Below are 13,021 nucleotides of genomic sequence, written 5' to 3'. Positions count from 1 at the left end.
ATTATTCAATATAAGATTCTGAAAAATTTATGCATATTAACCATATTAACTTTCAGGAAAAGGTAAAAAAGCAATCAAACAACATGACATTATTATATATATTTAATTTGTCTGAATCGTCTTTATTGATTAATAAACAGAGATAGGAAAGCTACAAAAGATACTGTTTACGTTTTTTATTTAAAAATACCTCAAAGTTTTTTGTAGGAGTAACATATTTTTCGCCATTTTTTCCCAAAAACAGTGTGCTGAATAAAATCATTGTAGAAGCTGGAATAGTACTGGCTTGCTCGCAGGCAATCCGGCTTGCAATTGAAGTTCGGGCTGGATTTTTTCCTTCTCATCACTCCAGCTCAATAATAGATCAGCTGCAAAGAGAGATAAAAATAATATAATAACTACATATACATACTATTCGTCTTGATGCGCATAGCTCAACAACCTTACGCAATTTTCCTTGTTGCAAGAAAAGGGCAACAATCATTTCAACAGTGAAAATTCAGCTGTTTGTTGAGCTGTGTGCAATTTTAACAGTACCAAGACGTATTGAAAGCAAACCAAAAAATACCTTTGGATCCAAGCCTTGGGAATTAACGTTTCAAAAGTGAGGACATCCATGCTGCCCGCGTGCTGTGCGGCCTTGACACACACCCTGATGACCACGTCGTCGCCGACCAGGTAACTGCAGGTCAGCAGGTCCAGCAGTGACGAATGTCTGCAGCACAGCCGCTGCACCTCGCCGAAGTGGTAGCCAAAGAGCGACTCTGCTTGAAGACCAAGGCTGCTGGCAGGGTCCAGCCACAAAAGGTACTCGACAAAGGCCTCTTGCACCAGCGAGTCCAGCACCTCCCACGGTATCTTGGGCCCGACGCAGATTGGTCGCACCCTCCAGCTCCTCTGGCTCTGCATTGGTCGGACTGCACACGTGTTTTCCGGGCTTTTTCTGAATCAAGTGGAATTTTATTGAAAATCTAAAATTCTAATGATGGATGATAACAAAAAAGGATAGTTACAAGTCAGTAAAAATGGGGTTAAATTCAGAAAAAATCAAAACTGGTGTTTTTTTTTCAAGTTTTTTTTGCGCATTGCACTATTGGCAAACCCTGATTACAATTCCATGTAAAAATCGACAATTTAAATATTGGTCAACTTTGAGCCCATTTAAAATAGCGATTTTCGTAATTTTGACTCAAAATTGTACGGTTGACGAGGGCAACAACTACACTATATTTAATCAAAATCCAAGCACGTTTGCCAATCCTAGTTTAGATCCTGCGTTCCACTAAATGTATTTAAATGATTTCATAAGATAATTACCAAAGACACTCGATGACCGCACAGGTTTGGCGCTGGCAATTCCATTGGTGGCAGTCGGCTTGTCGGTCTGGAGAGCTGGCATGCACTTTTAGCGGTTGTCTTGACAGCACGACCATCGCGGTGCTCGGAAAGGCTGAAAAACAAGGGCAGTTTAGTTTTCAGGTTGTATCTTTGTGACAGCCAGGCCGGCTGCATACCAAGTTTGAAAATTGCGAAAATTGCATCTTTTGCCTTGAAAGAATTTCTATGTAATCATTCCTTGGTGAATGATAAGAGAATAAAAAGAACTGGACAAATTTGGAACATTGTATGGTTGCAACAATTCGTTCACATAAGCTATGGTTAAGTCACAGTTTCTGCCGGGTTACACATCTCGCCAGTTCTTAAGAGAATCCCATGTTAGAGTAGAGGTGGCGAAAACTGTAACACGGCGGCGAAAACTGTGACTTTTTTCCACATTCTCGTGCTCACCCAACACAGCTGTAACGACGCTCTTGGCAGCGAACCGTCTCAGGGTCAGTCTCAGGGCCCTCAGCACCTTTCAGGGCCTTCTGACCGCGGTCCTCTGAAGCAGCAACGGCGAGCAGGTCGTCAGCAACAAGGGTGTCTGGCTCGTCTGCAGTAATGTTGGGGCCGGAGCACTCGAGGGCCTCGCCAGTCTATTCAGTCGTCTGTCCATATGGAGGGCAGGAGGAGGACTCTGGAAGGTTACAAAATAACAATTAGTAAGGTCAGATATTATTAAAAATATTTAAGGCGAGAATCGATAATTGTTCAAACTGATACAAACAATTTCAATTTATCATACGTAGACTAATCGAGTTCAAATAAAGGCCAATTTCGCTTGAAGGCAAGCCAGGCAAGGCAAAATATTGTCTTTTAGGTATTTTAGCAATCCCAGACTCAAAGAAATGCGAATTAAACCAACTTACAAGCATCATAATCAGCGATGAAAACATTGTTTACATCCTGACAAAACACATCCCGGCCCGCAGTAGGCTTTACTTTAGCTGCTCGTTTAAGCCGTTTTTACGATTTGCTGTGCACAACTATTGGTGCCAAACTACTAAAAATCACTGCTGATTGGTCAGTACCCGATCACTTACCTCCATGTCCACTAAAATGGCCCAATCAAGCGTAGAAAGAGCCGGTTCCACGTTAGCCCATATGCCGTCTGCGGTCCGAGTCCCCGGGCTCAAGTACTGCCTTCTCTTCATAGGTGGCGCTAAGAGATCGCCCTCCAGCTGGCGCGCGAAAATGAACTGCGGCCCCCCTGATATTTATTCCTTCCTAGACTACCGATTTCCCCACTTAAGTAAACCAACCTCTAAGTAAGTGATAGGCTGACACAACGCTAAAGTTGGTTCTCATAGAAATATTACAACATCAAACTGACGCATATGTGGGAAAATAGGATTCTTTGCAAAATGTTCCAATGCAGAAAAGCAAGTCTAAAATGAACAACACTCATTGATATAGTGACTGCCAAATTCAGTATGTTTACACGTATTAAACTACACACCAATAATAATTAATTAAAAATATTATGTATTCTACAATTTAAATAAAATTCCAATTAAATGAATCAGTGCTGGATCTAATATTTGAAAATGTACACGTCTGAAGCCTTTACGAAGTCATATGTCTGGTTGAAATGAACCTAGAGATTCTTCACTCCTTCAGATCGACACATTTTTACCTGGAACATAAGGGTATTTATTGACATATAGTTACACCATCTTGACGAGCAAATAAAACATTTTTAATTAAATAATATTATTACAATGAATATGCTTGAAACTTGTATTTATCACTATTTAATCGTAGATGAGATAAAGAAGGAGTGTTGGCAGTCATTTACGCCATGAAATTTCAAAATTATGTTTTTGTACTAACCTTGAAACAAATCCTCCAGTGTACTCGTGGCCGACCCTGTGAGAAAATCTTTAAAAGACAGCTAAAACTATAATGTAGCGACTATTTTTATAAAAAATTTTAGTTTTATGAGATAAACACTTAGAATCTGAATCAAAACTTGCATGAACTATGCGATCTACTTAATAAAATATAGATATTTTGATCTGTGTTTACTCACTTCAATCAATGTTGATTGTGATTAGATAATGAATGAAATCCCTTTTCGTGCAAACAAATATAGCTATAAAATGAACTATAAACCAATTTAAAGTAGGAATTTAAAATCAATCTAAATCTAAATTATTCAAGCTGAAATGACATCTCTTTTCGTGCGAAAGGGTTAATTTTGAATATTCTCAGCAAAATGTGTCACAGTGTAATACATTCTTAAGGGAAATGAAAATTAGTTAAAAATCAATTATTCATTTAAGAAAATATTTTAATTAAACACATGTACATTTGTATGCAATAACTTAAAAATATTTACATTTTTGTATAAAATTTGATACAAATCAAAATATACTAGCAAAACTTATTAATAATTATAAAGTAATTTTTATTTCTCTATAAGGCAATAGGTCTTTAAGATTCATTGTTAATAATGCTATACAGTCAATATTAGTAAATCAATGCTTCAATACTACATAACTAGATTTACAATTTTTAAATTTGAAACGTTTGTTTAATTTTGATATTATAGTACAATAGTAGGTTTGCAAATATCTGGGCTTGTGTGCTTCTCATTTCAAATTGCAGATTAAAGAATTGTTTCTTCTTTGCAATTGTGTGGCAAACTACAGATCTATTTTCGCCATTTACTATTATTCTGTTATGGATATCCTGCGCACTCTTGTGAACAAACAAAATACGTAACAGTCATTTCGATCATTCTACTATACATCAGAGTCATTTTCATTTAGTATTCTAAGAACTTCAGAGTTGACCTTCATTTTACGTAATACACCGACACATTCTTTGTCATTCCTAATCATTTCATTTACTTTTGCACCATGGTCGAGCAGTTTTTGAACCACTTCTTTCACTCGATTATGCTTTGCCGCTAGAAATAAAGCAGTCTCTCCAAGAGCATTTTCTACATTTATTTCGGCACCTTTTTGAAGCAAAGATTCCACAATTTCTGGGTTTTCACTAGATCCAGCAGCTAGGTGAAGGGCTGTTATTTCTCCTTGACTTTGTAAATGAACGTCGGCACCGTTTTCGAGCAGCATTTGGACAATATCTGAAGCTGGGTTAAATCTAGCGGCCAAATGCAGTGGAGTCCATTTTGTATTGCCTACTGCGTTTATTTTTGCACCTTTATCGAGCAAAATCTTAACTATTTCCGGGTTTTTGTTCCATCCAGCGGCTTGATGAAGGGCCGTTGATCCTTGTTGACATCGTGAATGAATTTCGGCGCCATTTTCCAGCAACATTTGGGTAATTTCTGGAACTTGGTTAAATTTAGCGGCAAAATGCAGTGGGGTCCATTTATCATTGTCTAATTCGTTTATTTTGGCACTTTTTTCAAGCAGAATTTTCACAAATTCAGGGTTTCCATTTGACCAAGCTGCTAGGTGAAGAGCAGTGAATCCTTCTTCGTCTTGTGAATTGACGTCGGCACCGTACTCTAGCAGTTTTTGAACCACTTCTGTAACTTCGCTATTTTTAAAGGCGTGATGCAATGCAGTTCGCTTTTTATTGTCTGTTAAGTGTACTTGAGCACCTTTTTCGAGCAAAATTTTAACAACTTCAGGGTTTTTATTTGACCTAGCTGCTAGGTGAAGAGCTGTGAATCCTTCTTCATCTTGTAAATCAACATCGACGCCGTATTCTAGCAGCTTTTGGATCCCTTCTGTATCGACCATAAGTCCTAAATGTTCAAAGGCGTGATGCAATACAGATCGCTTTTTATTGTCTGTTAAATTTACTTCGGCACCTTTTTCGAGCAGAATTTTTACAATTTCAGGGTTCTCTTTCGACCTAACTGCTAAGTGAAGAGCTGTGAATCCTTCTTCGTCTTGTGAATTGACGTCGGCGCCGTTCTCTATCAGTTTTTGAACCACTTCAGTAACTTTGTTATTTTTAAAGGCGTGATGCAATGCAGTTCTTTTTTTATTGTCTGTTAAGTTTACTTTGGCACCTTTTTCGATCAGAATTTTCACAATTTGAGGGTTTCTATTCGACCTAGCTGCTAGGTGAAGAGCTGTGAATCCTTCTTCATCTTGTAAATTAACGTCGACGCCGTATTCAAGTAGTTTTTGCAGATCGTCTATAACTTCGTGATTTTCAGCTGCGTAATGCAATGCAGTTCGTTTTTTAATGCTTTCTAAGTGTACTTTGGCACCTTTTTCAAGCAAAAGTTTGACATTTTCTGGGTTTTCTTTTGATCTAGCTGCTAGGTGAAGAGCTGAGTATCCTTCTTCATCTTGTGAGTTAACGTCAGCACCGTATTCTAGCAGTTTATGAACCACTTCAGTAACTTTGTTATTTTTAAAGGCCTGATGCAATGCAGTTTGCTTATTATTGTCTGTTAAGTGTACTTTGGCACCATTTTCGATCAGAATTTTCACAATTTGAGGGTTTCTATTCGACCTAGCTGCTAGGTGAAGAGCTGTGAATCCTTCTTCATCTTGTAAATTAACGTCGATGCAGTATTCAAGAAGCTTTTGCACTACTTCTGTATCTTCGTGATGTTTAGCGGCGTAATGCAATGCAGTTCGTTTTTTCTTGTTCTGTAAGTGTACTTTGGCACCTTTCGTAAGCATATGTTTTAATATTTCTGGGTTTAAATATGATCTAGCTGCTAGGTGAAGAGCTGTGAATCCTTTTTTGTCTTGTGAATTAACGTCGGCACCGTATTCTAGCAGCTTTTGGATCACTTCTGTATCATCCATATCTTCTAAATTTTCGAAGGCGTAATGTAATGCAGTTTGTTTTTCATTGTTTTGTAAGTTTACTTCGGCACCATTTTCAAGCAAAATATCCAAAATTTCTGGGTTTTCATTTGATCTAGCTGCTAGGTGAAGAGCTGCGATTCCTTCTTCGTCTTGTGAATGAACGTCGGCTCCATATTCTAGCAGCTTTTGAACCACTCCTGCATCGTTAGAGCTAGCGGCGTAATGCAATGCATTTCGTTTTCTATTGTCTTCTAAGTTTACTTTGGCACCATTTTCGAGCAGAATGTTTACAATTTCAGGGTTTCCATTTGACTTAGCTGCTAGGTGAAGAGCTGTGAATCCTTCTTCATCTTGTAAATTAACGTCGATGCAGTATTCAAGAAGCTTTTGCACTACTTCTGTATCTTCGTGATGTTTAGCGGCGTAATGCAATGCAGTTCGTTTTTTCTTGTTCTGTAAGTGTACTTTGGCACCTTTCGTAAGCATATGTTTTAATATTTCTGGGTTTAAATATGATCTAGCTGCTAGGTGAAGAGCTGTGAATCCTTCTTCGTCTTGTGAATTGACGTCGGCACCATATTCTAGCAGCTTTTGAACCACTCCTGCATCGTTAGAGCTAGCGGCGTAATGCAATGCATTTCGTTTTCTATTGTCTTCTAAGTTTACTCTGGCACCATTTTCGAGCAGAATGTTTACAATTTCAGGGTTTCCATTTGACTTAGCTGCTAGGTGAAGAGCTGTGAATCCTTCTTCATCTTGTAAATTAACGTCGACGCCGTATTCTAGTAGTTTTTGCACTACTACTGTATCTTCGTGATGTTTAGCGGCGTAATGCAACGCAGTTCGTTTGTCTTTGTCTTGTGCGTTTACTTTGGCACCTTTTTCAAGCAAAATTTTCACAATTTCTGAGTTTCCATTCGATCCAGCTGCTAGGTGAAGAGCTGTTACTCCAAAACAATCTTTTAAATTTACATTGGAGCCCCTATCAAGAAGTCCTTGCACTAAATCGGTATTATTCGACTGGACGGCGTACTGCAAAATTGATTTTTCTCGTGATTTATTTGGATCATTTATTTCAATATTGTGCTTCGTTACAAGCTGAGCTGCTACTTCCCATTTTTCTCTTTGACAAGCCCGCAGAAGCGTTGTGTAATTCAATTTAGTTTCAGCATTTTTACCCACCTCAGTGTTTTGCAAGATCCAAAGAGCCACTTCTTCGCTGCATTTGTAGTCATCAATCGCCAGGTGGAGACAGCTTTCTCCAGTGTTGGTTGTTTCGGTCGCCAACTCGCTATTTTTTTGGTGCACCAACTTGACCATCTCAAGGTTCCGCAATGCGAAGTGCAAAGCGTTTTTACCGTTGTCATCTTTTAATGAGAAATCAGCTGGGCTGAGAAACTTGAACACTTCTCTCAAATTCTCTCCACATATTTGTCTGACCATATTTAAACGGTTGGTTGATTTAGCGGCCCAAATCTTAAAGGACTCTGTGTAAGAAGCGTGCTCTCCCTTTTCCATAGAAAAGAAAAGGTTAACGAACTTTCTGCACTGCACCAATTCATCGTTGAACAAGGGCACTTCTTCGGCTACTGGATTTTTTAAGTCGTATATAAATTTTTGAGCGGTAAGAAATTCTGCAAATGTTTGGTGAGTGAAATTGACTCTTTCATTGCAGTATGTCACAACTCCAAAAGCGTTGATCTTCTCCAATGCTTCTTTCGTAACACTGCCTTGGTCGATCTTCACTCCTGTTAAGTAACGAGAGGCCACCAATTGTATGAATTTCAATGAATCTTCAAACATCCCGCCCTCTCCAACATCTATGCCTTCGTTTTCTCTCTTCAAACAAATTTGCACTTTGTTCCGCACCATTTTGTCAAAGATGTCATACAAGTTTCCATCACCTTTGTACTCCGCCAACAATTTGAGATAGAGTGGGTTTTCCAGAATGTCTTTGTCTTTGAAGTCTGTCCTCAATTTTTCGATTTCTTCCTTTTTCTTTTTTGCCACTTTTTCCAGAAACTCGATTTGCTTAGCTTCGTCCAGGGGTTTGATCTCAACTACTGTCGAGTTTTTTATCCTCTCTTGAACGTGGTGCAATTCATGAGGCCTGGTTCCGATGAAGAGTGGGACTCTTGCATTATTCAATGCGATCAAAATTTTGATGATTTTTTCTCTGAAATCTGGGCACACTTCGTCAAAACCGTCGAGGAAAACAATAACTTCTCTCTTCTTTATCCAGTTGTTGATGTCGTCATGAGAATTGCAAGTTGTTTTTGCGAGGAATTCGACTTCATTCACAATATTCACTGGCATGTCAAATAAGTACCGATAATATTTTTTTATGGGAATCAGAAGTAATCTTAACCCTTCGTCAACTTTTGCGAGTTGGTGCGCCATTTCTACGAGTACGGTCGATTTGCCTGCTCCAGCAACTGAATTAAATATCCAAAAATAGCTCGCGTCAGACCAATCTCTCGCCATAGAGTTTTTGACGGGCAGTGACATTATCGAAGGTTCAACCTCGATTGAAGTTTGTGTTTTGTTTCGATGACTCATTGTCTGAAGCTCTATTGAATTTTTGTTTTCCTCAAACAATTGTTTGACCTCTTTCAATAATGTATCAAAATCGATCTCCATCCAAAAAGTATATTCCATTGAATATTTAAATCTACTCATTTCGCCACGGGGGATTTTTATATTTTGTAGTACAAAATCTGGTTTGACAAATGTTCTTGGCCAAGTAGGAAATTTCAATAGATACTGCAAAGTAGAATTGAGAAGAACCATCTCCTCTATATTGGACTCACGAGTTAGCAGAGGCCCCAGAAGTTCTTGCAGGCATTTTTCACCAATATTTCCCAGAAGTTCAATCAACTTCTCTAATGCATCTATGTGAGAGAATTTATTTATTAAATGCCTTGAAGCCGCCATGCAACTATTCAAAAATTACCTTCAAATTTTAGAATCAAAACCAGCCAGCCACTGTGGTTTGTAGCATCGACTTGTAAATCTTTCATGGGCACGGGGATCTAAATAAAAAGATATTTATCAAACTCTAATATCTATCGCATCAGTTGGAGGATGACTTACATCGTCCGTTTGTGGAGCTTTCACGTTAACAACGAACAGAATTTTCGGCTTTCCTATCAATTTGTCGTTTTTTGGGCCGACAAAACTGTGTAGGATGTCCGTGATTGGAATCTCTTGACCCTTTTGCACGCGCACGCAAACCTCTTTGTGTTCGTTTACACACACAGGGCCAAATATGCAAGTCAAAATGCAGCCCACGTCTGGTTCCAACTCGGACACTGTAATACCATAATTAAACCAAATATAATTATTTTTCTGTTTTGATACTCACCCATTTTAAAATAAAAGTCCTTGCCAAAGTCCTTGCTAAGAGACCAGTCTCTTATTTCGAAGTCTAGTTTATGAAGAGCTCTTTTCACTTCTTGCACTTGTTTGTTTTGGACCAAGGATAAAATGAAACCTCTACGACCCCTGATATCTTGTCCTTCATTCGATTTCCAGGAGAACTGTCTGGAAAGTATTTCATTTGAGATCTTGCTCACGTTACCAGACCCATCAGTGTTTGAAAAAGGTTTTGCTGCGATTGTCGTCCTGAAAAAAGTTGTATGAATGTTGTTAATAAGATTCTATAGATTTAAGAAGAGTCAACTATACGATTGCTTTTATTGACATTGTCCGTTTATTTACGACACTCACTTTGAGATTACGAATTTTCTGTCTTGTGTAAACATTTTGAGCTCTGGTGTCTGCCCCAAAGGAATATTTTTATCAAAGGTCGTGAATTCGCATGACGTTTTATGCATTCGATTCTGAACAATTGTGAAGAAATCCAACAATGGCTCATCATTTGCTTGGTTCAGACTTGTGCAGATGCTTCTTACAAACCATGACCCTTTTTCATCAGTGTTTGCCAATGTTGCTATAAAATATGTTAAAAATAAATAAATGTCCCGAAGGAGTAATCGCTAAAGTTAAAAATACTTTCTACTGTCGAATAGAACACGACATAGTTGTGCATTCCTGGGCGACTGGTAATTCTACATGAATTCTTGTTTTCATAGTTTTCTAATGAATTCTTCGAGTTGAACTTAGAATCGTACAAGGATCCCCGACATGACTGAAACATGGAATAATACTTTTATGTAACACTGAAATTCTCTTAAATATAAATATAGAAATTTTGTTTTTGATGCTCACCCCAAAATTCACGACTTTCAAACATTTGTCGAATCTCCGTAGCTTCTGTAATGAGTCAAAGACTTCATCTGTTGTGAAATACACGGGTTCATTGGTTTCCCTTTCGACGTGGCTGGTCCATATTTTTCCGTTTACAGTCCCATGAGAGAGAAAGAAAAGCATGAAAACAGAGGGCACTTCGTCTGAACAAAAACAAACGATCATATATATTTAGATGAATTTTAATTTGAACGTGTTTACCTTGTAAGTTGAAAAACCGCAAAAGCTTTTCTTGATCGCTGAGAAGTTTGAGCAAAGTCTTTTTGCTCGGTGACAGAATGTCACGGAAATTGCAATTCCGGTTTTCCCTGAAGATAGTCTTTAGGCATTCTACGTCAGAGGCGTCTCCGTTCCGGAACAGCGGATCATTTATGAAATCGTAGTGAATGACTAAGACACAAACACTTGAAAGAACGATATTAGTTTCAAATTATAATTTAACTCTGGATAATTACTTGTCTGCGTTTTGTCTATTGACTTTTCCATCGATTTCATATTCAAAAAATCCTAGGTTAGCTACTCCTTCAGGCCGAATGTGCGAATAGTCTGGAAAAAATTATTAGCAATAATTATTTCCTCACAACTCAAGTAATGCCGGAAATGGAACCCTTTCTAGTAAACACGCATTAAAGAGGCATTATACCTATCTCATTCTCTGAGTCATCATGCGACTCGATCGGATCTTCCAATACAATTGGCGTAATGAAAGGAGTTGCTCCTGTAGAAAAATTTTTTGAGGTAGAGTTTTGCTCTTCCAAGTTTTTTGATGCCGTTGAGAAATCCTCATTTTTCGTTTGCTGATTGCATTCGCTACTCCTAAATCGCTTTTCATTCTGCTGAAACATTTTCGTAGAAAGTCTTTTTTATCATTTCTCGGTTTAAAGTTCTAGACGTCAATAGATTAATTCAGAGTTTACAGTGATGTAAGAGAAAATTAATTCTTGATATATACCTGCTTCGTCACGTCGTGCTGTTGACTAGCTGAAGCGACAGAATCCAAACTTCGTTTTCTATTTTGAACGTTGACATTGCCAGCTTTTCCGTGATGTGGCAGTTCTTGGACGGACACACAACTTTGTGATAATGTGGTAGAAGCTGATTCCTCCAAGCTTTTTGAGGCCGTTGAGTAATCTTGATTGCTCGATTGCTGATTGCATTCGCTACTCCTGAATCGCTTTTTTTCATTCTGCTGAAACATTTTCGTAGAAAGTATTTTATTTATCATTTTTTCAGGTTCAAGTTCTAGGCGTCAATAACCAATTTAGAGGACTTCCTATAAAAGTAGTTTTAAAGAAAATAGATTCTTGATGTACCTGCTTCGCCTCGTCGTATTGTTGACTACTTGAAGCGACAGAATCCAAACTTCGTTTGCTATTTTGAACATTGCCTTTGCCAGCTTTTCCGTGATGTGGCAGTTCTTGGACGGACACACCTCTTTTTGATATTGTGGTTGAAGCTGATTCCTCCGAGCTAGTTGAGTAACCTTGATTATTTGATTGCTGATTGGATTGGCTACTCCTGACTTGGTTGTTTTGCTGAAAAGTTGTCGCAGAAATTATTTTTTAATTTTTCGAGTTTACGGGCTAGAGATGTCAAGAGAAAATCAGAGCAATTAATATAAATAAGTGCGGTTTCAAAATAAAATAAACTCTTGATGTACCTGCTGCGACTCGTCGTGTTGTTGACTTGCTGAAGCGTCGGAAAAATCCAATCGTCGGAATTTTTTTGGAACTTTGATATTGCACGTTCCAACGTACTGTTGCAGTTCTTGGACAGAGGAAGCAGTGGCAAGAACGAGACTTTCTTTGTACTCTGCCTCGGTCAGCAAGTGCTCAAAATCTGTGTCAGTCTTGGGTGTCTGGTCCAGGAAGGACCCATCGTCAGGGTCTACTACCAAAGACTCGTGCCATGCTGATTGGAACACACCTCCCCAGAATTCTTGTCCTAGAGTGTCCCAGGCAACTCCTGGATTCGAATGTCTTGCATTTGCTCTTGGTTTCAAATACTTAGACGGTACAATGAAGTAATTATTTTTGGTGTTCGTGTCCAAACAGTACGCGAAATAATTTCCTTCCGTTTCCATCGAACTGGGATGATTTCAATGTCGTTTTCACAAGCTGTTCATATTTCCATTTCATAAACAAATCTGTAATCAAAGGAAGTGGCACAACGAAAGAATGAAGAATAGTAACTCATAGTACATAATTTCTTTCATTAAATAAATGCTTCGCGTGGGTGGAAACGATAGTTAATTATTGTATAGGATAAATATGTTACAAAGATGTTTCAAGACTAAAGAGTTTTCCCTGTAAAATATTGTCCTATTTTTTCTGACCAAAAAGTGACTGAGGTCAGAAAAGTTGATAGATAATTATTGTTGATTAATAGAGTTAAGTACTTCCAACTACTGCAACAATAATAGATATATATTTTTTCATGCAGAACACGTTAGAACGCGTGTTTCGTTATATCTTCTAAACATTTCAATTTTTAACTTCAGATTCAGAAATTATTTATTGCAGATCAACAGGACAACTACTGTGCCCCATAGCTGTGCCCCACATGGCTTACAGTTGATTGAGCCGCATGGTCAGTCTGTCTCTTGCCTGTTTATTTCGCAG

General features: G+C 38.3%; 1 protein-coding gene across 1 annotated transcript; it reads right to left on the bottom strand.

Moving 5' to 3' along the window:
• Positions 1–161: 161 nt before the first annotated feature.
• Positions 162–12,483, bottom strand: LOC135943802 (uncharacterized). The gene is made up of 16 exons (XM_065490467.1): positions 12,061–12,483; positions 11,714–11,935; positions 11,044–11,236; positions 10,856–10,946; positions 10,602–10,804; positions 10,362–10,543; positions 10,146–10,281; positions 9,861–10,083; positions 9,496–9,755; positions 9,225–9,442; positions 9,085–9,163; positions 2,424–9,022; positions 1,789–2,017; positions 1,318–1,450; positions 569–943; positions 162–368 (listed from the first exon to the last, which is right to left on the bottom strand). Exons 1-12 carry the CDS (start codon positions 12,481–12,483, stop codon positions 4,128–4,130), a joined length of 7,125 nt encoding a protein of 2,374 aa, XP_065346539.1. The 3' UTR covers positions 162–368; positions 569–943; positions 1,318–1,450; positions 1,789–2,017; positions 2,424–4,127.
• Positions 12,484–13,021: the final 538 nt, after the last annotated feature.

Source organism: Cloeon dipterum, chromosome 4, assembly GCF_949628265.1.
Source record: "Cloeon dipterum chromosome 4, ieCloDipt1.1, whole genome shotgun sequence".
NCBI classification, from domain to species: Eukaryota; Metazoa; Arthropoda; class Insecta; order Ephemeroptera; family Baetidae; genus Cloeon; species Cloeon dipterum.
This window is presented reverse-complemented; position numbering and strand designations above follow the sequence as displayed.

Bases quoted from the DNA above. Each gene is read 5' to 3' on its own strand.
- LOC135943802 (XM_065490467.1), bottom strand. From the start codon at position 12,483: ATGGAAACGGAAGGAAATTATTTCGCGTACTGTTTGGACACGAACACC. The intron at 10,084-10,145 runs GTATTTTTAACT...CATATTTTATAG, and splicing joins GTTCTATTCGACAGTAGAAA to CAACATTGGCAAACACTGAT. The intron at 9,443-9,495 runs GTGAGTATCAAA...ATGGTATTACAG, and splicing joins GGACTTTTATTTTAAAATGG to TGTCCGAGTTGGAACCAGAC.